The sequence below is a fragment of the Zosterops lateralis genome (assembly GCF_965231275.1).
Source record: "Zosterops lateralis genome assembly, chromosome: 8".
In the NCBI taxonomy this organism is placed as follows: domain Eukaryota; kingdom Metazoa; phylum Chordata; class Aves; order Passeriformes; family Zosteropidae; genus Zosterops; species Zosterops lateralis.
The window spans coordinates 32,401,902-32,427,193 of NC_139768.1; the positions used below are offsets into that span (position 1 = coordinate 32,401,902).

General features: G+C 57.8%; 3 protein-coding genes across 3 annotated transcripts; 2 read left to right on the forward strand and 1 right to left on the reverse strand.

The window, feature by feature from the left end:
- Positions 1-14: 14 nt before the first annotated feature.
- LOC310912072 (protein ecdysoneless homolog) lies at positions 15-8,786 on the forward strand (the record flags this gene model as incomplete). The annotated part of the gene is made up of 13 exons (XM_083866284.1): positions 15-228; positions 904-1,021; positions 1,372-1,459; positions 2,444-2,622; positions 3,321-3,516; positions 4,464-4,592; positions 4,729-4,854; positions 5,605-5,690; positions 6,426-6,532; positions 6,951-7,128; positions 7,580-7,647; positions 7,724-7,947; positions 8,465-8,786. 13 exons carry the CDS (start codon positions 15-17, stop codon positions 8,681-8,683), a joined length of 1,932 nt encoding a protein of 643 aa, XP_083722410.1. The 3' UTR covers positions 8,684-8,786.
- A 4,182-nt stretch (positions 8,787-12,968) lies between these two features.
- On the reverse strand, positions 12,969-14,837 carry LOC310911904 (uncharacterized protein). Its single transcript, XM_083865939.1, has 5 exons — positions 14,409-14,837; positions 13,930-14,028; positions 13,646-13,827; positions 13,364-13,464; positions 12,969-13,273 (listed from the first exon to the last, which is right to left on the reverse strand). Exons 1-5 carry the CDS (start codon positions 14,728-14,730, stop codon positions 13,159-13,161), a joined length of 819 nt encoding a protein of 272 aa, XP_083722065.1. The 5' UTR covers positions 14,731-14,837; the 3' UTR covers positions 12,969-13,158.
- A 5,102-nt stretch (positions 14,838-19,939) lies between these two features.
- On the forward strand, positions 19,940-21,392 carry LOC310911905 (C-type lectin domain family 2 member B-like). Its single transcript, XM_083865940.1, has 5 exons — positions 19,940-19,987; positions 20,368-20,466; positions 20,569-20,750; positions 20,932-21,032; positions 21,123-21,392. Exons 1-5 carry the CDS (start codon positions 19,966-19,968, stop codon positions 21,235-21,237), a joined length of 519 nt encoding a protein of 172 aa, XP_083722066.1. The 5' UTR covers positions 19,940-19,965; the 3' UTR covers positions 21,238-21,392.
- Positions 21,393-25,292: the final 3,900 nt, after the last annotated feature.

Sequence of the window (25,292 nt, forward strand, 5' to 3'; positions counted from 1 at the left end):
GCGGCCCCGGCGCGATGGAGGCGCTGCGGCGGCCGGCGCTGCGGCGGCCGGCGCTGCCCGAGGACGCGGTGCGCTACCGCCTGTTCGCGGCCGCGGCGGCGGAGGGCCCGGGCGGCGAGGAGCTGCTGCGGCGCTGCGCGGAGCTGGCCCTGGTGCGCTTCGCCCCGCTCCTGGCCTCCTACGTGTGGCACCGGCAGCCGTTCCGCCTGCGCTACGTGCCGCGCCGCGGTGAGCCGGGAGCGGGCCGGGAGCGGGCCGGGAGGCACGGCGGGGGGAGCGCTCCGAGGGGACGCGTGAGGGGCACCCGGTGGGCAGGAACCGGGAGCGCGTGAGGGGGATCCGGCGGGATCGTGTGAGGAAGGCCGAGGGCTTGAGGGGCACCCGGCGGCCGGGATCCCGGGAGCGTGTGAGGGGGATCCGGCGGGCAGGAACCGAAGGCGTCAGGGGCACCCGGCGGGACCGTGTGAGGGAGGCCCAGGGTGTGTGAGGGGCACCCGGCGGGACCGTGTGAGGGAGGCCCAGGGTGTGTGAGGGGCACCCGGCGGGACCGTGTGAGGGAGGCCCAGGGTGTGTGAGGGGCACCCGGCGGGACCGTGTGAGGGAGGCCCAGGGTGTGTGAGGGGCACCCGGCGGGACCGTGTGAGGGAGGCCCAGGGTGTGTGAGGGGCACCCGGCGGCCCCACAGACTCTCCGTGTCACAGCCGGGTCAGGCTGGAAGGGTCCCCAGGGAGGCACCTGGCGCCACCTCCCCGCTGCAGCCGGGTCACCCCAGAGCACAGGACACAAGGTTTTGTCCGCAGGCTCTGGAATTTCCCCGGTGAGGGAGACCCCGCGCCCCGTGCGGACGATCCGTGTCCGGGCACGGGGTTGCTGAGCCGCCTCTCCTCTCCCTGCCCCGCCCAGGCCAGACCCCGGCGCACATCGGCGGCACCACCGTGTTCGGGGATAACGTGGAGGATGAGTGGTTCATCGTGTACCTGCTCCGGGAGATCACCAGGGAGTTCCCGGGGCTGGCAGCCACGTAAGGCGGGTCCTGCTGAGGTGCTTTTTTGGGAGGGGTGCCATGGGGCAGTGCCTGTGCTCTGAAAGTCCTGTCTCAATATTCCCCATCCTTGGAGGAGTTTTCCCATCCCAGACACGTTTGAAGTGTCCAAGGCCAGGTTGGATGGAGCTTGGAGCAGCCTGTGCTAGTGGAAGGTGTGCCTGCCTATTGGCAGGGTGGTTGGAACCAGATGATCTTTGAGGTCCCTTCTAACCTAAGCCTTTTGTGGTTCTATGAATATTAAAAAACCCCAGCAGACATGGATTAGAAGTGTGTTGTTGCGCTGTGCAAGGCTTTTCCTGCTGAGAAACCAATTTCTCCTTGGCCAGGATTGATGACAATGATGGAGAGTTTCTCTTGATAGAAGCAGCTGATTTTCTCCCAAAGTGGCTGAATCCTGAGAACAGTGAAAACAGGGTGAGTAAAACTTCTGTACAGTTGGCAAGGGGGCACAGTGGCCTTTTATGGAGCAGCTGGGGTTTTCTCTTGCACCTCTAGCCAAGTGGTTTGACTGCCTCTGAAAATCCAGAGTGCTGTCTGTCCCTTACTGTTGCTCCCTTCAGGAGCACTCCTGTATCCACCTGAACATTCTAGCTCTGCTGGAACCACTTGAATTTTTTTATTTTTACTGTATTCTGGAGTGTTTAGGCAAGAGGATTTGCTGCCCTCAGCAGAGTAGGGAATGCTCAGGGCTGGAGTGCTGCTGTCTCTATAAAGACACAGGCTTTGTCTGGTATAGGTGAAATAATGAGCAGACACCTTCACCTGGATATGGATGGTTGCTGGTAGTCACGTCACTGGCAATAGATTAAAATGGAAATAATTAACTTGGTCATTAGCAAAAAATGGTTTAATTATTTTTCCCCCACTCCAAGGTTCTTTAAAGCCATGGAACAGAACACAAAAATTGATGGCACACGTGTACCTGGACTATCAGCTGATATTTTCCCTTTATTTGAGGGAACAGACAGAGTGAGGGAATTGATAACATTGCATTCAGGGCTTTTCTCTTAGGATCAGGAACCAGCAGAGGTCACCTGTAGCACCTGAAATAATGCTTTTTAATTTCTATTATGTTTTTAAGCAGTTAGGTTATGCTGATTCTCCTGAAGCACTTCTCTAGTTGAAGAGAAACTTGGTGTTACTGTTACGAAGGAAACAGATATTTGACAAAACTTGTTGCAGTTAAAATAGAGGGTTTTTACTGGTTGGATCGTGGTCTCTGGCATCTCAAATAACTTCTTAGAAAACCTTGTGCTGCTTCCTGTATTGGTTCTCTATTTGTACTTTATATTCTCTGTGTTTAAACAAAGGCCTTTGTACATGAAATGAAATTTTCCATCGCTCTGTGTGTGACTGCTCCTACTTACCCTGTCTGATGAGAGCATTCCTGTCTGCCAGGTGTTCTTTTACAAAGGAGAGCTGCACATCCTTCCTCTGGCAGAGACTTGGGAGCAGGACTGGGACCTCTGTGCTGCCTGTCCCACCATCCCAGAGGCGCTGGCGCTGTTATCCACCCGCTCCGAGGAGTTCCTGGCTGCAGAGCCCATCAGAGCTGCGGTGGACAAACGCATCCATGGGTGTGTGGGGCTTTATTTGAGTCCTCTGACACTGTGGCCTTTGGTCCTGTGCTCTCTGGGCTTTAAACGTTTCCCCAACAGATGGGATAAAGTTGGTTCCTTTTCAGACACCAGCAGCTGGAGGTTTTTCCGTGGCCCTCTTGGAAAGAGGGGGATCAGTGTCCTGTAGGCTGTGATCTGGGGGAGTCAAAACTGGGTCACTGCTGTAATTCCACACCTGACAATGCCCAGAGTTACTCCTCCTTCACATCATCTCTCTAATACTGAAAAATCTGAAAGTTCTGTGATCTTTCAGGAGCCCTGTGCAGGAGGAAAAAGAGGATTTGACCTCAAATGTAGAACCAGCAGAATTGTCAGAACTTCAACTTGTCACAGCTGTTTTCAGCCCTGTAGTTTATTTTTTGTAAGGATTTGACAGCATAACTTTGACACAGTATGGCAAAGAATACTGCATAGCTGGATCTGTTGGTTAAGTTCACAGGGACTCACTCACGTGGGGGATTTAATTTTATTGGCCATGTACATTTATATAAATGTATTCTAGAAGCAGACATTCTGGGCATTAGATTGGCCAAGGTTTAACTCCAGAATAATCTTCTGGCCCACGATACAGGTAAATGTTAAAGTGAAAACGGGCCTCACAATAGAGAAGGAGGGTTTAAGTTGCAGTACCTTTCCTGCACTCTGCTGCTGCTCAGGTACCCCGAGAAGATCCCGGCCTCGCTGCACCGAGCCCGCTGCTCCCTCCCGGCCGGAATCGTGGCCGTGCTGAGGCAGCGCCCGTCCCTGGTGGCTGCGGCAGTCCAGGCCTTCTACCTGCGGGACCCGGGGGATTTACGGGCCTGCCGGCGCCCCTTCAGAGTCTTCCCTGCCGAGCAGCGTGTGATGGCCCTGGTGAGTGCCCTCTGAAGCCTGGGATGGCCCCGGGGAGTGCCCTCTGAAGCCTGGGATGGCCCCGGGGAGTGCCCTCTGAAGCCTGGGATGGCCCTGGGGAGTGCTCTATAAAGCCTTGTCACTTAATTCCCTTCTGTAGCTGACAACGGTTCTGTGGCCAATGGTATAAACACATAGCTTTAACTTAATACTGTCAGTTTTCTGTTAGGTTTTTTTTCCCTTCTGGCTCTAGGGATGAATTTCCAGGTTATTACATTAACAGCTTCTCTGGGTCCATGTGGCTGGACTTTCAAGGGGCTGATCATGAGTGAATTGTTTCTGAAACCAGAGGTTGTGATAATAGTTCCTCTGCTGGAATGTCTGCTGAGTGAATTGATCTCCTCATGTGTTCAGAGCAGTTAGACAACACTGCCAGCCAGCGTGAGGAGCTGCTCCTGGCCAGTGCTTCACTCCAAGGTTTTCACCTTTTCAGCTGTGCTCTCACAGCTCTGTGAAAACTTCTATAAAGTGTTTTATGAGCACGGTCCAAGCACTATTGTATCTGATACATTTTGTTATAGAGTTGTACCACTAGACTCCTGAAAAGAAGCTTTAGAGTCAAATTTCAGACTTCTAAACTGCGTCTGAAATCTCAACTTTTAATCAAATCTAATTTTAATTGAAAATACACCTTGTTGATGCAAATACAGACTATCAAGGATTTTTCCTAATGTCTTTAGACTGACAAAAGTTTATATTTGTTTGGGGATTTCAATTTGGAGCAAGCCTTGTAAAGCCTGGCAAGCAATGTATCAGATAAATCTAAGATACATTTTGAATGCAGTCTCGGGTATTGCCTGTAGTATGGGTGCCTGCAGACACACTTTAGTGAGCCTGGTGGAGGTGGATGCCTGTCCCCAGCACAATCAGGCTGCAGGGAGTGTTTTTCTCTGCTCTGGCTTTTCCAGGTGACTTTCACTCGGTGTTTATATGCACAGCTGGTGCAGCAGCAGTTTGTTCCAGACAGACGCAGTGGATACACCCTGCCCGCCCCTTCCCACCCCCAGTACAGAGCCTACGAGCTGGGCATGAAACTGGTAATGGCTTTTGATGCATTTTTTACTTGCTTTATGTGTGGCCATGGTTTATGTTTGTCTGGAAGTTGTCCAGAAAAATGCGGGCAAAGTCCATCACACCCTGAGAACCTCTTCTTGTTGTATCTTTTATATACAGGCCCATGGCTTTGAAATTCTGTGCTCCAAGAGCAGTAAAGCAGCTCCTGATGCCAAGAGAAATGTGTTAAGTGGTCCTCTGTGGGAGAGATTCCTCAGGAGCTTGAAGGAAAAGGATTATTTCAAGGTGAAGCAGAGTGTCTATGGCTTTCAAACATCCCAGGGAAAGTACATTTTAGTTCTTGAACTTGTGTCAGGAGTTGCAGCAGGGCAAGACTTGAGTCCTTGTCTCTATGCAAAATGAATAAATGTCTTTCAAGGGGACATGTGCAGTTTGTTCCCCTTTGAGATAATTTATTTTGGAAATGAAAAAGGAAAAAGCAAGATTTGGGGATTGATTCATTCATCTAAAGAAAGGGGAGAAGTACACTTGAATGAAGAAAACCATCCTATGACTGTGTGGGGTGTAACTGATCTCACTGCTTTACATTTCATTTCCACGCCTCGAGAATTCGATATTCTTCTAGATCCATACATAACACCATAGACCTATTTGAGCCCATGCAAGTGTAGTTTTTATATGTGTGGTTTTTGTGAGTTATGGAGGTTTGGGTGAAGTTTTGTGGTGTTTTTTTTAAGATGCCTTTGGCTACTTATTTGAAGTTAATAAACAGGACATCAATTGACTACTTGTTTGAGGGTTATAAAATTGGACAACTCTACTGAAGTTCTTAGATTAATATCCTTTAATATACTTCAAATATAGGAATGCCCCTTGGCTGTATTCAGTTCCAAGTGTACATGGCCAAGAGGTTTTACTTGTTTGGGTTCTCTCAGCATTTCTGTGTGACAAACAGTCATCCTTAGGAAGCCTGACTGTGAAGAGGAAGGGCAGGGAGAATTGTTTGGATTCATGCCTGTGCCTTGCATTCAATAGGGAGAACTGGAAGGATCTGCAAAGTACCTGGAACTGCTGCATATGGCAGAAGATCACTTCCAGCAATCTGTTGCTGAGCCAGAAAGGTCAGAGCTGCTTGAAATTCATGAGTATCATATACTCTGCCTACATATTCTTTAACTTAACCTTTAAAATCCTTGTTCCAAAAAACCTGAACCCTTTTCTCCATCATGCATTTAACATGGGTGCTGTGGCCAGGACATACAAGTACTAATTCCACTAGGAGTAGTTCTTGCTTGAGTAACTCTTGATTTCGGTTTGTGAAATGCTGAGCTCTTCCAAGTGGGTTAAGAGGTGACTGAAAAGCATTGTCTGCTTCGTTGACTGTAGAAAGTGTATAAAAGTTTCATTTAAAAGCTGTCCCAGTGAATAATAAGTCCAGAGTAATCTGTCTCCTTTACTCAAGGCTGTAGATTTCTCTGGAAGATCAAATCCCAAAAATAAATCACTCCAAAAACATCTGAGCCTTTGCCAGCTCATAGTATCTTGACTATTAGTTTCTTGAGTTTCCAGTCTGCTGTTTGGGGTCTGGCAGTCTTAATATTGACCAAGGCAAGATAAATGAAAAGAAAAAGAGCCATGACAAATGGGCTTTGGAGCCATCAGCTGGGAATTGCAGAGACTGACTGTGTCCTATTCTGGCCAATATTCTGTGTAGTACTCTGGTGCTTCCCCCAGATTCATTTCCCTTTTGGATGTGTTACCACAGAAGGAAAAATGAAGAATTGGAGGGAAAACCTGAATGCAGAGCATGTGATCCCATTGAATCCATTTCAGTAAATTGATTTTTTTCATTCTAGCTCTGTCGACGTGAGCCCAGGTGATGAAATCCTGGCACTACTACAGACAGCATCCATTGATTTGAAGGAATTTGAGAGAGAAGCAGCTTGTCTTCCTCCAGAGGATGGTGAGCTGGATGGAGGGAATTATTCCTATTACAAATGATTATTTGTGGGGGCAGAGGGGCAATGTTGACAGCTGGGAAGGGAGAGCCAGTCCAACCTTCATTAAGACTAAATACTGGATTTGCTCTCCCAATTTAGAGTAAGCCTTTCTTCTTCCACTTAGTGGCCAAAGGATTCTCAGTGACTACAATGGTATCTCTTAGTTTGAGCTCTGCAAAGCAGAGTTTTAAAGTAGTGAAATTAAATCTCTCTTCTTCTCGGCCTTTCTCTGCCTTATGCTGTGTGTGACCCAGGATCAGCACAAAAACTTAACTGCCAAAATGAGCTGCAGAATGGTTACAGTCCTGTCAGTCAGCAGCTTTGGGCCCTGTGGGGCAGCAGGCTTGTGCAGAATGACAGATCTGTCCTGTGTTCTTTCAGATGACAGCTGGCTGGATATTACACCAGATGCCCTGGATCAGATGCTGAAGGAGACAAGAAATGAGTCCCATCATTCCACAAAGGAGGAAGAGCAAAACCATGACTTGGAAACAGTTGCTGAGAGCATGAAGGCTTTTGTGTCCAAAGTCTCCACGCACGAAGGAGCAGAAATGCCATGGTAGCAGCACTTTGACTTTGGGCTCTGGTGTAGAATATTGCACTCTGCTGCAGCCCTGTGGGTGATTCTGTGATGCAGAGAATCAGAGTCTGAAGGTGTTCTGCTGAGCAGGGGCCTGAAGCAAACCCACAGCAGTGAATATGTCCTTGCTTTAAATGAGCTGGGTAACACTCTGACACTAGTGCAGGTTCAAGTACTGGAAGCTGAGCTGCAGCTCTTTCTCCCTCAGGTTGATTTTGTGGTCTTCAAAAATTTTCTCTTTTAATGCCAAGAATTCTTCCACTCACTGTTTCAGATCTAGTCCATACAGGCTTCAAACTTCTGAGGACTTCTAAAGTTCAAATGTCCCAACTTTGGTCCTGGCTCAAGAGAAATCAATAAGGCTTGTGCCTGAGTCAGGCTTATGCAAGCATAAAAGCTTTATTTATTAAAAAATATTTTTATTTTTCAGGTCATCTGATGATTCCCAAGTTACCTTTGACGTGGATTCTTTTACGAAAGCACTGGACAGAATTTTAGGTGAGATTGCTTCTTTATTTGAAACTAATCCCTGACCTGATTTCTTTGCTGTGGTACTGACACAAAATAATACCAGGGGCAGACTCGGAGGAGCTGGATTCTGATGACCTGGATGAAGAGGAGGAGTTTGATTTCTCAGATGGGGATGATGAAGACCTGGATCAAAGAGGGAATCAAAGGCAGGAGCAGGAGGAGTCTCCTGAGGAGCTCGTGGGCAGTCTCAAGGCGTACATGAATGAGATGGACCGCGAGCTGGCACAGACCAACGTTGGGAAAAGCTTCACCACCCAAAAGAGAGGGGTGAGTATGCCTGGAGCTCAGGTTTGTAGCAGGAATTTCCAACCAGGAAATGTGCTGGAAGTGGCCATTCTGAGTAATGGGATCAGAACCTTCCCACATGCAAGCACAGTGTGCTGTACGTGCACTATAATACACTTCCTTCAAACTAAAGCTTACCTAAGCTTTGAATTGGCACGTCTTTTCCAGGACTTATTTTCATTTCTCTGATTTAGTAGTAGGGCAAGCAGCTGCAGCTTGATTTGTGACTTCTGGAGTAGTTTGCTCCCGTAGGAAGCTGACCCATAACTGAGCAACACTTTCTGTCATTCTCCTGGAACTTAATCTGGGTAATGGACAGTGGAGATTTTTAGCTGGCATGAGCATTTGAGAGCTGAATTCTTGTCTGTCAAGACTCTAGAATGTACTGGACTTTGTTGGCTGCAGAATTGTTTCTTTTCTCTTGTGGCTCGCCTTTTGTTTTTTGCCCTTAAACTTACTCATGCAATTTGATAAACCTTTCTCTTTGTACTCGCTGCAGGCAAGTTCTGGTGAAGCAGCCACGTCTGGGAGGGCTGGCCCTGATTGTGGAGCTGAGGATGCTGAGCTGGCACCCGTGGATGTGGACATGAACCTGGTGGCAAACCTGCTGCAGTCCTACAGTGCCCAGGCTGGCCTGGCAGGACCCACCTCGAACATTTTACAGAGCATGGGGGTGAATTTACCTGAGAACACAGATCTCACTGGCTCCAGGAGCTGAGCAACACAGGGAGAGACTTGGGACAAGACATGGCTGCTGGGGAAATGAAGCACAGACAGATCAGCAGGATGTGAAAGAAGAGGCGAAAGCTTTTTAATTTTGAGCATTCTGTTCATTCTGTGTCACTTGCAAGATGTTTGGGCAGGCAGGGGCCGTGGGGGTACAATGCAGAAAATACTTGGAGCAGCGCTGGAGAAGCAGCGGGGCGGGGACAGTGGCAACACTGCTCCATCACGGCAGGAGGAGTGAGCTCAGGATCCCAGGCACCCAAACACAGGGGGTGTGTCCTTATTTTCTTGAGGTAGGTGGTAATAAAATCCAAGTGCAGTGGCTACTCTCACAAGATGAGACTCACACCACTGTAGAAGCAGTAGCTCTGGGCTGGGTTATGGTGGTGCAGCGAATTTCCTTCCCCAAGCAGCAGCTCAGGCTCTTGCTCCAAATCTGAGACAGAGAGAGGCAGCAGCTGAGACAGCATTCTTTACAGTCAGGTGCCTGATGACAAATACAGGATTTCTTCTCAGAATTGGTCAGCTATTCTTCCTTTTCCAAGGACAGTCCAAAAGTCTCACCTTCACGCCAGTTTGTGATGATTTCCAAGAGCCCAAGGCAATTTGGATTTCCCATTTGACCTTGTTGTGTAATGAGGAAAAGCCCCTCACTCCAGGGAGCACCGGGGGCAGGATGGATTGCAGAGACTTTTCCTCTCAACACCCCACCCGGCCTCGGCAGTGGGGAGGAACAGGCACTGAGGTGACCCTGAGGGTGAGTGCAGGGCACAGGGGGCACCTGAGGAAGGACAGCCCTGTGCCGGGCTAAGAGGTGAAGCTGGAACTGCCCGGCGTGGAGAAGGTCCTTTCTCCAGCCCCTGTCACAGGGGAGCTCGGGCCTTGCTGCACAGATACGGCCGCTCATTTGAGCAGTTGTGACTCCCGAATGCACTGTCAGCCAGGCACACACACTCGGAATCGCCAAGGACAGGATGCCTGCAAGGAGGAGCAGAGGCAGCGCTGGTTGCCAGGGGAACACCTTGTGCCCCTGTCCCCCATCACATCCCACACACTCCCATCACTGGTGCGCAATTCACTCTCCACATCTTCACTCCCTGCACACTCAGGTGCCATCCCCCTGCTCATGACAAGTGGCTTCTTGTGCCCCAGGCAAGTGTGTAACCCCGGCTGCTGGTCCCTCCTGGAGATGTGGGAGCCCCTTCTCAACTCCATTAAGGGAGCAGAATTCACTCTCCTCCAGCTCACAGCCGGCATCTCTCTGCTTGGAACAAACAGCAACTCGCTCCGGAGGCATCAGGAGTGCTGAAAAAGCCTTTCGGAGATGGGCCTCGGGAACAGCTCCCCACCCGCGCTGACGGCACACTGAAAGGGACACGGGGAGAGGTCAGCGCCGGTCCCGGCCCTGCGGGACACCGAGGCTCAGGAAGGCGCTGCCAGCTCAGTCCCGCCCTGTCCCCGCTCCGCCGACGCCGCGGCAGCTCCTGCGGAGACAAGCGCAGCCTCCGGGAGCTCTCCGGTGGCCGCAGCTGTCCCGGCCCCTGGGGCTCTGCAGCCGCTGCAGCCCAGCTCCGTGCCGGGACAGGCGGGGACAGCGCCTGCGAGCTGCCGGCTGCAGCGGGGACGGGACAGCTGCGGCTCGGAGTCCGCCTGCCCGGGGGGAAGCAGCAGCAGCAGCAGCAGCAGCAGCCCCGGGCCGCTCACCATTGTCCCCCGCATTGGCCCGGGCCGGCGGCTCGGAGCCCGGGGACACCGAGCGCGGGCACGGCCGCTTTGGCTCCTGCCCGGGCACTGCCAGCGGCTCCCGGCAGGGAAGGAAGGCGGCGCCGAGAAGAAGCCTCGGGGCTACCCGGGAGCTGAGGCACCGATCGGGGTGCCCCGGGCGCTGAGGAAGCGACGGAGCCCCCCGCCCCGTGCAGAACTGATCGGAATGGCCTCGGGAGCTGGGCTGGCGACGGAGCCCCCCCGCGGCACCGATGGCGGAGCCCCGGGACCTAAGATACCGATGGAGCCCGCCTGTACGACACCGATCGAAATGCCCCGGGAGCTGAGGCACCGATGGAGCAGCTCTGAGGCACCGGCCGGGGTGCCCCGGGAGCTGAGGACGTGATGGAACGGTTCCGCGGTCCCGACTGGGGGGACACGGGGGAACCCGGCACAAGGAACTCGCCGGAACCGGCCCCTGCCCCTCACCGCGGCCCCCCCGGCCCGCAGCGAGCCCCGAGCTGGGGCACAACCGGCCGCGGGTCCCACCTGTGCCGGAGCCGCCTCCGAGCTCCGGGAGCCGCCGCCGCCCCGCTCCGGACTTGAGTGACCCGAAAGTGCCGCGGGAGCTGAACACATGTGGGGCCGGAGCGGGTTCTGGCCGTTCTGACCAATCAGGTGCGGGAGGGGCGGGACACAGCAAGAAGCCGCTCCCGGTCCGGCACCGCCCGGGAGCTAAACCACCGCCAGGGCCCGCCCCGCTGCACGGACAGGCGTGTCCCGGGAGCTGAGCAACAGACGGAGTGCCCCGGGAGGTGAGACATCAATCGGGGTGTCCTGGGAGCTGAGGCACCGATGGAGCAGCTCTGAGGCACAGAAAAGGGGGCCCTGGGAGCAGAGGAAGCGACGGAGCCCCTCGTGGGGAACAGATCGGAGTGCCCCGGGAGCTGTGGCAGCGATGGAGCTACTCTGAGGCACCGATCGGGGTGCCCGGGGAGGCGAGGCAGCGACGGAGTCCCCCCTGCGGCACCGAAAAGGGGGCCCCGCGAGCAGAGGAACGGATGGAGCCCCCCGTGCGGCACCGATCGGAGTGCACTGGGAGCTGAGGCACTAACGGAGCAGCTCTTCGGCACCGACTGGGGTGCCCCGGCAGCTCCTCGGCACCGACGGAGTCCCCCTTGCGGCACCGATCGGGGTGCCCCGGGAGCTGAGGCACAACCGAGCGCGGGTCCCAGCAATGCTGGAGCCGCCTCAAACTGCGGAGGGCAGAGCAGAGGAGAGGCGGCTCCTGTCCCAACATAACCGCGCTAAGAAAAAAGGCCCCCCCGCCGTCGGGTGAAGCTGCTGAAGACCCGCAGCCCCCGGGAAGCCGCTCCTGGGGGTCTCACCGGGCCCAGGGGCTGCTGCTGCTGCTGCCAGGGGCGGGGCGGGGCACGACACACCGCAGCGCTGGCGGTGCCGGGCGTCCGGCGGGGCTCGGACTCTGTCCATTGCCTTGGCAGCTCAGAAGAATGTCAAAGGTGGACGATATCCAGCACCTGCTATTTCTCCCCTCTTCTCCCGGACCCATTTGACAGTTCTCCCTTTCCCCCCACAGCGCTGGAAAGCGAAACGCCCGCCTGCCCCACGGCCATCCCCGCCGCCTTCCACCGCTCCGGCCTCGTCCCTCTTTCTCTCCCCTTGGCTTTGCTCCACTTGCTCCCTCCTCCTCTCCCTGCCAGCTCGCAGCAAAGACATTTCACCCCCTGGCAGCACCTGCCTCCTCTCACTCGGCCCCGTTTTGCCCCCTCGGAACTCCTGGAGCCGCCGGCCCGCGGAGCCGGACCCGCCCTGGGGCCGGGAAATGCTGGAGGGAATTGTGGCCGGGATTCCTGGGGTGGCCTGGGCCTGGCCAGCTGCCCGGGCCCAGCAAAACCCTCTGTCCCTCTGCTCCTCCCCTGGGCAGGGAACAGAGCACACCGGGAAAGGCTCGAGGGTCTCAGTAAAGGCAGCGAGAGGTCTCTCACCCATCACGGGCAGAACAGGCCCGGGCCGGGAAAATGAATTTTAATCGAATTTCGAATCAAAGAAATCAGAGCAAGGGAAGGAGAAGTACGCAAAATCCTCAAAATGCACCTTCCCCACACTGTTCTCTCCTTCCTGGACTCCACTTGATCCTCGATTCCCTCCCTCCCTCCCTCCCTCCTTCCTCCCCCCTTCCTCCCCACACAGCGACACAGAGGGATGGAGTCGTTTTCCTTCGAAAGACGGCTGTCTGCTAAGGTGGGCAGGAGCCTCCCTTGCAAGGGAAGATGTAGACTCTTTCCCCCCGAATTATTCTAATTTTGAAACGAAGGGGCTCTCAGGAATAGGTACGAGAAGAGGAAGAACAGTTCTTTACTAGCACGTATCCCAAAGCGCACAGACAAGCCCCAGCGCGGCGTTAACAAGGAACAGAACACAAAGCCCGTCCCGGCCGCGGCCCTTTCCCCTTCGCTGCAGTTCCGGGCACCGCCGGCAGGGGCGCTGGTGGCCCCCAGTCGAGCCGGGTGTGGAATGAGGTCAATTCACGGACTGCAGGGAACACCGGGGGCAGGATGGATTGCAGAGACTTTTCCTCTCCACACCCCGCCCGGCCTCGGCAGTGGGGAGGAACAGGCACTGAGGTGACACTGAGAGTGAGTGCAGGGCACAGGGGGCACCTGAGGAAGGACAGCCCTGTGCCGGGCTAAGAGGGGAAGCTGGGACTGCCCAGCGTGGAGAAGGTCCCTTCTCCAGCCCCTGTCACAGGGGAGCTCGGGCCTTGCTGCACAGATACGGCCGCCGATTTGAGCAGTTGTGAGTCCCGAATGCACTGTCAGCCAGGCACACACACTCGGCATCGCCAAGGACAGGATGCCTGCAAGGAGGAGCAGAGGCAGCGCCGGTTGCCAGGGGAACACCTTGTGCCCCTGTCCCCCCGTGCCCTGCCCGGCTCCCCGGCACTCACCAGGAGCTGAAGTCGCTGCCGTCCCCCCACTGCAGGCGCTGGCCCCGCCTGCGCAGCCCGAGCCAGTAATCGACGTTCCCGCGGAGGCGGGAGAGCAAACCCTGCCCAGGAGAGAGGAGTGGGAGCTGCCCCGGCCCCTCGGGGGGACACGTGCCCGGGGCTCCTTCCCTGCAAGGCCCCGGGACGGGGCTGCACCCCCAGCCCTGCCAGCACCCAGCCCGGCCCAGGAGCACCCCCAGGCTCCCCTCAGCCGCCCCACACCGCCCGCAGCCCCTCACTCACCATGGCCTCCTCATCCTTGACAACGGCCAGGGAGGCCCCGAGCTCGGAGCACCGTTCCTGAGCCTGCTCCCAGGTGCCGGCATCCCTTGACAAGTAGTAGCAGAGCCCGTTGTAGCCAACCCAGCCGGAGGGACAGCCCAGAACACACTGGGGAGCCGCAGGTGGAACTGGAAGCTGTGGTGCTGCAGGGGGAAGAGGAGAAGCTCTGAGGATTCCCCTGTGCAGGGAGCAGGGAGCCCGCTCTGCCCCGAGGGGCTGGGCCCAGGCTGCTGCCCCTCCCTTACCTGACTGCACAGCCAAGGCCACCACCAAAGCCAGCACCAGGGACACGAGGAGCACGATCAGCACCGAGGTGAGCACGGGATGGCACCTGAACCACTTGCCTGCAGCAGGAAAGAGCTGCTGGCTGGGAGAACCAGAGGCGGCCCTCCAATCTGCTCCCCCAATGCCCAGGGAGCACAGGAGGGAGCCCTCAGCCAGTGTGCCCCTCACTCAGCTGGCAGCCAGGGAGCCAAGAGCCTGGCACACAGGCAGGGACACAGGGCTGGGGACAGCCAGGGACACAGGGCTGGGGACAGGCTGCAGCTGCAGAACTGCACAGCCTTGGGGGCAGCTGGGGCTCTTGGCTGCAGCCACTGATGGGGCCGAACAGAGCACGAGGCCTCTTCCAGACATCGGGAAACAGCCCCACACCTGCCAGCCCTGTCCTTGGCAGGTGACACCGTCCCCTCCCCAGAGGCCACAGGGGTGGCCCTGCACTCACCCAGGAATCTCATGAGGATCATTTTGTGTCCATTGCCAGTTGCTGATGTGTCCTGAGGACCCAGGGGCTCCCTCACACTCCCATCACTGGTGCAGAATCCATTTTGCACGTTTTTACTCCCTGCACGCTCCCAAGTGGCATCCCCCTGCTCATGACAAGTGACTTCTTGTGCCCCAGGCAAGCGTGTTACCCCGGCTGCTGGTCCTTTCTGGAGATGTGGGAGCCCCTTCACAACTCCATGAAAGGAGCAGAATTCACTCTCCTCCAGCTCACAGGCGGCATCTCTCTGCTTGGAACCAACAGCAACTCGCTCCGGAGGCATCAGGAGTGCTGAAAAAGCCTTTCGGAGATGGGCCTCGGGAACAGCTCCCCACCCGCGCTGACGGCACACTGAAAGGGACACGGGGAGAGGTCAGCGCCGGTCCCGGCCCTGCGGGACACCGAGGCTCAGGAAGGCGCTGCCAGCTCAGTCCCGCCCTGTCCCCGCTCCGCCGACGCCGCGGCAGCTCCTGCGGAGACAAGCGCAGCCTCCGGGAGCTCTCCGGTGGCCGCAGCTGTCCCGGCCCCTGGGGCTCTGCAGCCGCTGCAGCCCAGCTCCGTGCCGGGACAGGCGGGGACAGCGCCTGCGAGCTGCCGGCTGCAGCGGGGACGGGACAGCTGCGGCTCGGAGTCCGCCTGCCCGGGGGGAAGAAGCAGCAGCAGCAGCAGCAGCAGCCCCGGGCCGCTCACCATTGTCCCCCGCATTGGCCCGGGCCGGCGGCTCGGAGCCCGGGGACACCGAGCGCGGGCACGGCCGCTTTGGCTCCTGCCCGGGCACTGCCGGCGGCTCCCGGCAGGGAAGGAAGACGGCGCCGAGAAGAAGCCTCGGCTCGATCGGGGCGCCACTGGAGCTGAGACACCGACGGAGCCCCGCTGTACGGCACCGATCGGGGTGCCCCGGGAGCTGAGGACGTGATGGACCGGTTCCGCGGTCCCGACCGGGGGGGACACGGGGGAACCCGGCACAAGGAACTCGCCAGAACCGGCCCCTGCCCCTCACCGCGGCCCCCCCGGCCCGCAGCGAGCCCCGAGCTGGGGCACAACCGGCCGCTGGTGCCGCCTGTGCTGGAGCCGGTTCCGAGCTCCGGCACTGGCCCATTCCAAACCGGAGCGGGCTCTTTGCCGCCGCTGCAGTTTTCAATGCGCTGTGGGGGCGGAGCGTCTTCTGGCCGTGTTGACCAATGACGTGCAGGAAAGGAACGATGGGCGGGCTGCGGTCATTTCCCAGGAAATGGGCGGGACATTATGAGTGAGGCGGACGTGCCGGGTGCAACTCTGCACCCATCGAGGTGCCCCGGGAGCTCAGCTGCGGCACCGATCCGAGTGCTTCGGGAGCTGAGGCACCGACGGAGTGCCCCGGGAGCTGAGGCACCGACAGAGCGATCCCGCGGCCCCCATCGGGGGGACACGGGGGAACCCGGCACAAGGAACTCGCCAGAACCGGCCCCTGCCCCTCACCGCGGCCCCCCCGGCCCGCAGCGAGCCCCGAGCTGGGGCACAACCCGCCGCGGGTCCCACCTGTGCCGGGGCCGCCTCCGAGCTCCGGGAGCCGCCGCTGCCCCTGTCCGGACCCGAGTGACCCGCAAGTGCCGCGGGAGTGAAGCGATGTGGGGCCGGAGCGGGTTCTGGCCGTTCTGACCAATCAGGGGCGGGAACGGCGGAGGGGCGGGACACGACAAGAAGCCGCTCCCGGTCCGGCACCGGCCAGGGTGCCCCGGGAGCTGAGGCACGGCCAGGGCCCGCCCCGCTGAACCGGCCGGGGTGCCCCGGGGGCTGAGCAACAGACGGAGTGCCCCGCCCCGTGCAGAACTGATCGGAATGTCCCCGGGAGCTGAGGCACCGACGGAGTGCCCCGGGAGCTGGGCTGGCGACGGAGCCCCCCCTGCGGCCCCGATCCGGGTGCCCTGAGACCTGAGGAAGCGAAGGAGCGCCCCCGCGGCACCGATGGCGGAGCCCCGGGACCTAAGATACCGATGGAGCCCGCCTGTACGACACCGATCGAAATGCCCCGGGAGCTGAGGCACCGATGGAGCAGCTCTGAGGCACCGATCGGGGGCCCCCGGGCGCTGAGGCACCGATCGGGGTGCCCTGGGAGCTCAGGCACCGATCGGGGTGCCCCGGGAGCTGAGGAAAACCGAGCGCGGGTCCCAGCAATGCTGGAGCCGCCTCAAACTCCGGAGGGCAGAGCAGAGGAGAGGCGGCTCCTGTCCCAACATAACCGCGCTAAGAAAAAAGGCCCCCCCGCCGTCGGGTGAAGCTGCTGAAGACCCGCAGCCCCCGGGAAGCCGCTCCTGGGGGTCTCACCGGGCCCAGGGGCTGCTGCTGCTGCTGCCAGGGGCGGGGCGGGGCACGACACACCGCAGCGCTGGCGGTGCCGGGCGGCCGGCGGGGCTCGGACTCTGTCCATTGCCTTGGCAGCTCAGGCAGCTCAGAAGAATGTCAAAGGTGGACGATATCCAGCTATTTCTCTCCTCTTTTCCCGGACCCATTTGACAGTTCTCCCTTTCCCCCCACAGCGCTGGAAAGCGAAACGCCCGCCTGCCCCACGGCCATCCCCGCCGCCTTCCACCGCTCCGGCCTCGTCCCTCTTTCTCTCCCCTTGGCTTTGCTCCACTTGCTCCCTCCTCCTCTCCCTGCCAGCTCGCAGCAAAGACATTTCACCCCCTGGCAGCACCTGCCTCCTCTCACTCGGCCCCATTTTGCCCCCTCGGAACTCCTGGAGCCGCCGGCCCGCGGAGCCGGACCCGCCCTGGGGCCGGGAAATGCTGGAGGGAATTCTGGCCGGGATTCCTGGGGTGGCCTGGGCCTGGCCAGCTGCCCGGGGCCAGCAAAACCCTCTGTCCCTCTGCTCCTCCCCTGGGCAGGGAACAGAGCACACCGGGAAAGGCTCGAGGGTCGGGAAAAGGCCAGGCAGAGTTCACTCACCGGGCACCGCAATAACAGACACCACTGGGGGGATGATGTGAGTTTATTATCACACAAAGCAGAGCAAGAGCAGGAGAGGTAAAGCAGTAGGGGATCCAACCTAGGGGTTCCAGCTCGCTGACACCATTCACCAGCCCAGGAGGACAGTTGTCCTGAGGACAAGCCCTGTTCCCAGTAATGACGGAGGCAAAGAAGGTGTTGGGCACCTCTGCCTTGTCCTTATCTGCAGTTACTAAGTTCCCTCCCACATCCAAAAGAGAACAAACCTTCCTTGTACCATTCACTTACTTGTAAAAACATTTTTTATTATCCGTTACAAAAGTTGCTAAATTAAATGGAGCTTTGGACTCCCAAATTTTTTTCCTGCATACCCGAGCAACCCCCTTAAATACTTCCTGAAAAACCTGACCCTCCTTCCAAAGATGGCACGTCTTCCTTTTATTCCTAACTTCCTTCAAAACCTTGTTGCCCATCCAGGGTGGATGTTTGCCTCATTGACTCATCTTTTTTCACACATGGACAGTCTGTTCCTGTGCCCTCAGGATCTCTGGTTTGGAGCATGCCCACCTTTCCTGGACTCCTTTTTTTTTCAGGGCTGCTTCCCAAGGAACTCTCTGAAGAAGTCTCCTAAACAGGCCAAAGTTTGCCCTGCAGAAGTCAAATGGAAAAGTCTTATTGATGTTCCTCCTGATATCACCAAATATCGAGGACACTGTAATTTCATGATCACGGTGCCCCAGGAGGCCTCCAACCAGCACATCCCCCACCAGCCCATCTCTACTTACACACCACAAGTGTAACACAGTCCCTGCCCTGGCGGGCCCATCACCAGCTGTGCCTCACCCGGGCCCAAAACACGCCCTGGATGCCCGAGGGCTCTGAGCGGCTCCAGGAGTTCCGAGGGAGCAAAACGGGGCCGAGTGAGAGGAGGCAGGTGCTGCCAGGGGGTGAAATGTCTTTGCTGCGAGCTGGCAGGGAGAGGAGGAGGGAGCAAGTGGAGCAAAGCCAAGGGGAGAGAAAGAGGGACGAGGCCGGAGCGGTGGAAGGCGGCGGGGATGGCCGTGGGGCAGGCGGGCGTTTTGCTTTCCAGCGCTGTGGGGGGAAAGGGAGAACTGTCAAATGGGTCCAGGAAAAGAGGGGAGAAACTGATGGTGTTGGAAATCGCCGATAGTTGGAATGCATTTGATCTGCGTGAACAGCAAAGGCTCCCCCGAGAAGCAGGGTCGCGCCCGCTCCAGTCCCGACAAACCCGCGCCGAGGAAAAGGCGCCGACACGCTGGAGCCGCCGCTGGAACCGGAAGCGGAACTGCTCGTGGGCGTGTCCTCGCTCAGCCCCGCGCTGTGTTCGGGCTGTGTTTGAACTGATTGGTCAAAACGGCCGGAAGTCGCTCCGCCCCACATCGGTTTGAATCTGCGGCGGGAACGGCGGTTGCCGAAGTGTCTGGAAGGAACCGTAATGCCGGCGATGTGCGCCGCCTGTAACACCGGAGCGGCGGCCCGGCCCTGTGGGGAGGCCGAGCTGGGAGGCGGCTCCGGGAAAGGTGGGACTCGCGGTGGGTTGTGCCCCAGCTCGGGGCTCGCTGCGGGCCGGGGGGGCCGCGGTGAGGGGCAGGGGCCGGTTCTGGCGAGTTCTTTGTGCCGGGTCCCCCCGTGTCCCCCCAGTCGGGACCGCGGAACCGATCCATCAAGTCCTCAGCTCCCCGAGCACCCCGATCGGTGCCTCAGCTCCCGGGTAGCCCCGAGGCTTCTTCTCGGCGCCGCCTTCCTTCTCTGCCGGGAGCCGCCGGCAGTGCCCGGGCAGGAGCCAAAGCGGCCGTGCCCGCGCTCGGTGTCCCCGGGCTCCGAGCCGCCGGCCCGGGCCAATGCGGGGGACAATGGTGAGCGGCCCGGGGCTGCTGCTGCTGCTGCTGCTGCTGCTGCTGCTTCTTCCCCCCGGGCAGGCGGACTCCGAGCCGCAGCTGTCCCGTCCCCGCTGCAGCCGGCAGCTCGCAGGCGCTGTCCCCGCCTGTCCCGGCACGGAGCTGGGCTGCAGCGGCTGCAGAGCCCCAGGGGCCGGGACAGCTGCGGCCACCGGAGAGCTCCCGGAGGCTGCGCTTGTCTCCGCAGGAGCTGCCGCGGCGTCGGCGGAGCGGGGACAGGGCGGGACTGAGCTGGCAGCGCCTTCCTGAGCCTCGGTGTCCCGCAGGGCCGGGACCGGCGCTGACCTCTCCCCGTGTCCCTTTCAGTGTGCCGTCAGCGCGGGTGGGGAGCTGTTCCCGAGGCCCATCTCCGAAAGGCTTTTTCAGCACTGCTGATGTCTCGGGAGCGAGTTGCTGTTTGTTCCAAGCAGAGAGATGCCGCCTGTGAGCTGGAGGAGAGTGAATTCTGCTCCCTTAATGGAGTTGTGAAGGGGCTCCCACATCTCCAGGAAGGACCAGCAGCCGGGGTTACACACTTGCCTGGGGCACAAGAAGCCACTTGTCAAGAGCAGGGGGATGGCACCTGTGAGCCTGCAAGGAGTGAAAGTATGGAGAGTGGATTGTGCACCAGTGATGGGAGTGTGAGGGAGCCCCTGGGTCCCCAGGGCACATCAGCAACCGGCAATGGACACAAAATGATCCTCAGAAGATTCCTGAGTGAGTGCAGGGCCAGCCCTGTGGCCTCTGGGGAGGGGACGGTGTCACATGCCAAGGACAGGGCTGGCAGGTGTGGGGCTGTTTCCCGATGTCTGGAAGAGGCCTCGTGCTCTGCTCGGCCCCATCGGTGGCTGCAGCCAAGAGCCCCAGCTGCCCCCAAGGCTGTGCAGTTCTGCAGCTGCAGCCTGTCCCCAGCCCTGTGTCCCTGGCTGTCCCCAGCCCTGTGTCCCTGCCTGTGTGCCAGGCTCTTGGCTCCCTGGCTGCCAGCTGAGTGAGGGGCACACTGGCTGAGGGCTCCCTCCTGTGCTCCCTGGGCATTGGGGGAGCAGATTGGAGGGCCGCCTCTGGTTCTCCCAGCCAGCAGCTCTTTCCTGCTGCAGGCAAGTGGTTCAGGTGCCATCCCGTGCTCACCTTGGTGCTGATCGTGCTCCTCGTGTCCCTGGTGCTGGCTTTGGTGGTGGCCTTGGCTGTGCAGTCAGGTAAGGGAGGGGCAGCAGCCTGGGCCCAGCCCCTCGGGGCAGAGCGGGCTCCCTGCTCCCTGCACAGGGGAATCCTCAGAGCTTCTCCTCTTCCCCCTGCAGCACCACAGCTTCCGGTTCCACCTGCGGCTCCCCAGTGTGTTCTGGGCTGTCCCTCTGGCTGGGTTGGCTACAACGGGCTCTGCTACTACTTGTCAAGGGATGCCGGCACCTGGGAGCAGGCTCAGGAACGGTGCTCCGAGCTCGGGGCCTCCCTGGCCATTGTCAAGGATGAGGAGGCCATGGTGAGTGAGGGGCTGCGGGCGGTGTGGGGCGGCTGAGGGGAGCCTGGGGGTGCTCCTGGGCCGGGCTGGGTGCTGGCAGGGCTGGGGGTGCAGCCCCGTCCCGGGGCCTTGCAGGGAAGGAGCCCCGGGCACGTGTCCCCCCGAGGGGCCGGGGCAGCTCCCACTCCTCTCTCCTGGGCAGGGTTTGCTCTCCCGCCTCCGCGGGAACGTCGATTACTGGCTCGGGCTGCGCAGGCGGGGCCAGCGCCTGCAGTGGGGGGACGGCAGCGACTTCAGCTCCTGGTGAGTGCCGGGGAGCCGGGCAGGGCACGGGGGGACAGGGGCACAAGGTGTTCCCCTGGCAACCAGCGCTGCCTCTGCTCCTCCTTGCAGGGTTCCTGTCCTTGGAGATTCCGAGTGTGTGTGCCTGGCTGACCATAAATTTTGGAGTCACAGCTGCTCAAATGAGCGGCCGTATCTGTGCAGCAAGGCCCGAGCTCCCCTGTGACAGGGGCTGGAGAAAGGACCTTCTCCACGCTGGGCAGTCCCAGCTTCCCCTCTTAGCCCGGCACAGGGCTGTCCTTCCTCAGGTGCCCCCTGTGCCCTGCACTCACTCTCGGGGTGACCTCAGTGCCTGTTCCTCCCCACTGCCGAGGCCGGGCGGGGTGTGGAGAGGAAAAGTCTCTGCAATCCATCCTGCCCCCGGTGCTCCCTGCAGTCCGTGGATCGCCCTCATTACACAACAAGCTCAAATGGGAAATCCAAATCCCTGTGGGTTCCTGGAACTTGTTACCCCTGCCCTTAGAGGGCCAACATGTTGCGATGTGGTGTGGACCTCCACAGAGGACAGCATGCAGCAGCTTGGTGAAACATGGAATGCTCTTTTATTATCTGACTCCGAAAGCTTATATACATTTTGTACAGAGGGCCAAGATTGGCCCAAAGAGGTTACAACCTCCTGACTCCATTGGTCAATATGACCATCAGTCAAGTTCTCTCTCAGAGAACAAGAATGCAAAACATACAGATAAATTCTAAGAATACAATATTGTTTACATGAAGCAGCGTGAGAAGCTGCTGCAAAGACTCAAACACTTGAAATCAAGAAATGCAGGGACGACATCTCACCCTTTTTACCTTAAAAAAAGAGAATGAACCACAGTTCAATTTCTGTTCCCATGGGAGGACCAGTGGCTCCTCCTCTGTTGACCTTCATTCGGTCACAGTTTCTTGCTTTTCACATTGCAGGGTTAGTGAAATTCTGTGGCACCTGTAAGGTGCTCCATGGCATGCAAAGCCTTTGCCAATTAAATTTGCGGGGTTTCACCCTGCATTCCCCGGTTTTGTTTTTGAAGAACCAGGCCTCTGTGGCACAACAAAAGGTTCTTCAGCAAATGGAACAAACAACATTGCTGACTCCCTTTAAATTGAACAACCCATCTGTGTGCCATGTCAACCACAGAAATTAAATCCGTGACTAAATGAAAAAGTTTTTGGGAAAACTGTGGAAATGCCATGACAGCAGCCCCAAACAACCAAATGGGCTGCCCATCTTCAGGGGCTTCTGCCCTCAAAATCATCCTTCCAAGGAACACTGGCCTACCTCATCCTCCCAAATCATCTGTAAAGACAGTGGGCCCTTGCACTAAATTTCTGAATATTTTTGGGCCGCAAAAAAGAAATCCAAAGGATTCTTGCCACTCGCAACAGCTCATGGCTCCAGAGCATTTGGCAGAGAAACACTGCTTGCAAAGCTCCATTCAAATTCCTCCCATAATACTGAGAGTATGAATTTTACAAAAATCTGCACCCATCAAATTCGCAAGCGTTGTTGCCTGCATTTATCAATTGAGCAATGAGCTCATACAAAAATGATTGATTGCCATTTTTGTGGCTGAAATCGAGCAATAATTAGCTCAAACAAAAAAAATTGATTGTTTATTTTTTCAAACAATATTTTGCTGCCTTGTGGCAGATGGGGCAAAAATGACCCATTCTAGAACATGCAAGTAATTGGACATTCATCAGCCAGTGATACCTGCAGGATACAAATGAATCACAGAAAACAATCATTCAGATTCACAATTGAGGATTGGCTTTTTGGAGGTGTTATTAAAAAACTCCAGTCCCCAGAGTTCTGTTTCGATGCAGAACACAGGAACGTCCCAGGACTGGTTGAAATTTCCAGATGATCCTGTTCCAACAGCTCCCAAACAAGTCACGAAGGGCGACGAATGGATCTTGAAAGACAGTCCATTCCAGCTGCCAAACAGCAAAGGAAAAAATCACAATGTCCGTTCCAAATTGTTCCAGGACAGTCTCTGATCAGAGCAACAGTCCAGTGAAATCCAGGCAGCTCAATACTTCAGAGCAACTGCCTTCTCACCACCGACTCTTTGTCCTGTGAACAGAAAACTCAAACACAAATTAAACAATTTTGGTCCCTTCAGGGACACTGACAGGGAGAGGTAGGTGTGGGATTAAACCTTCCCATCAAACCTCCATCGGCTGTGGGGACTGGGAAGACTCTTCTGTCCGAGCACGCTTCCTCTTGGCACCCCACTGCCCTTTTGACAGAGGTTGGCCTTTCACATGGATTGCCTTGCAAACATCTGCCATGTGATTTGGCCGTCCAGACCTTCCACAAAGAAACAAGGGAGTGATTCCTCTTTTTTGCACTCTCTTTCTTTGTTTCTTGTTGGCCTTAGCATTAGTCTTGCCAGCCTGAGCATTAGATGAGGCATCATGCACCTCTGATTCCTGTCCCGTGTGTTTCACAGAGACAGGGGTGAGAGCTTTTCTCACCGCACCCACAGAGCTGGGGAATCCATCCCTGCCCTGCAGGGGGCGCCGTGCTGACCCACGGCCGCCCACAGCATCAGCCTCGGCTGGGACATCACCCGAGACTGAGGAGGATCCGGCATCCCGGGACCCCTTGCAGCGGGGGAACACCTGCTTGTCATTGCGCTGTCCCTTTAAAATTGACAGATTGGCTGCAGCTGCCTCCCTCGTGCTGCTCCTGCTCGTCGCGGGAAGAGATCACAGCGCTGCAGGAGGCGTGTTCCGCCTGCCAAGCACTGCCTCCACAGGTGTGGGGGGAGTGCCCCAATCGGCACGGGGAGGAGCGGGGGGGCTGGGAGGGTGTCCCGGCCCTGCATTCCCAAGAGGAGCCGCGCTGCCCGGCCCACCCTTTCTCAAGGGCGGCACCGGCCGCTGCGGGGGGCTTTGTTCTCACCCCAGGGCCGTGTGGGGTGGCCCTGGGCTGGCCCCTTCACTTTTTCAGGCCGCCCCCCCCCCCCACCCTCCCCCCCGCCGCGGGGGCTGGGCAGGCTGCATTGCCCGCCCTGGGCCGGCCCCGCTGCTTCTTGGAGCCACCCCTCCCCTCACAGGCTGGGCCGGCCCCCACCCCCGCTCCGGCGGGGCACTTGGCTTGTCACCAAACTGCACAGAACTGTGTGCCTCGTGCAAGTCCCCGTCGCGGGGGCGCACGGCCGCCCTGCCCGGTGCCCTGGGACGGCGCAGCCTTGCACCGCCCCGCTGCACGGAACATTCCACCGACACCCCACAGTGCGGACAGTCCACGAAAAACACCCTGCCCCCCCAGTCCAAGAGCACTCCCGGCGCCTCCAAGGCCAGGAAAGCACGGGGGGGAAGGAAGTGGGGGAGGCGATCTTTCGCCTCTGCCGCCGTTTTTTTGGCACGGGACTGGGGAGCGCCGATCTCTCCGGTCCCGAGGGGCTTTCACAAGCCCCGAGGTTTTCCACACTCCAGCGCCGACACGGCGTGGGTGGGGAAGGGGTCTGCTCTCCAGAAGACCCCGTGCCCGCCTCAGCTGGTGTGCTGAGTGCAGGCAGGCTTCCCGCCATGCTGCTGCGAGGAAGGGGGGTCGGCTGTCCCGCCTGTCTCCGAGGGGCAGGAACAGGAGGAATGACTTCACCGTCTTCCCTGGCACCCAGCCCGATGGGACTGGAGCTGTCCTCAGAGCTGGAAGGCAGTACTTTAGGCAGCACTTTCTCCAGCCTGCTCCAGGTGGCTATGAGTTCCAAAAGCTTCACACTGCGATCTGCAAAGAAAACCTGGAGCAAAAAGTCGCCCAAAGACTTCCACTCTGCTGTAGAATAAACTTCTTCAAGGCTGCAAAAAAACCCATGAGTTCTGGCATAATATAACAATTTCTGGAGAGCATCTCCAGGAAAGGAGACTTCTTCTCTCCTCAGGACCTCAAGGCAAAGGTCCACCATGAGGGTTTCCTCATCTGAGGAGGGTTTAGAGATCATTACCTCTTACCACGATTGCCTCAGGCAGAGCAGGTACAGTCTCTCTCTGGGCACAGAGGTCCACTGACATGCAGTTCTCTCGCAGTCGGAGGTCACCGGTGTGACCTGTTCTCCCACGTCAGGAGTCCGTTCAGACACAGACAGTGTCCAGATGTGCCGTTCAGACACAAAGGGTCAGCAAATGTGACCAGCTGCAGTCCAGACACGGAGGGGTCACCAGATGCGACAGGAGACCCTCTTCCCACACGTTCGGGGTCACCAGATGTAACAGGAGATCCCTGTTCCA

Bases quoted from the DNA above. Each gene is read 5' to 3' on its own strand.
- LOC310911904 (XM_083865939.1), bottom strand. From the start codon at position 14,730: ATGCCTCCGGAGCGAGTTGCTGTTGGTTCCAAGCAGAGAGATGCCGCC. The intron at 14,029-14,408 runs GTGAGTGCAGGG...TTCCTGCTGCAG, and splicing joins GATCCTCATGAGATTCCTGG to GCAAGTGGTTCAGGTGCCAT. The intron at 13,274-13,363 runs GTGAGTGCCGGG...TCCTCCTTGCAG, and splicing joins GGCAGCGACTTCAGCTCCTG to GCATCCTGTCCTTGGCGATG.
- LOC310911905 (XM_083865940.1), top strand. From the start codon at position 19,966: ATGATCCTCAGAAGATTCCTGA. The intron at 20,467-20,568 runs GTAAGGGAGGGG...TTCCCCCTGCAG, and splicing joins GGCCTTGGCTGTGCAGTCAG to CACCACAGCTTCCGGTTCCA. The intron at 20,751-20,931 runs GTGAGTGAGGGG...TCTCCTGGGCAG, and splicing joins TCAAGGATGAGGAGGCCATG to GGTTTGCTCTCCCGCCTCCG.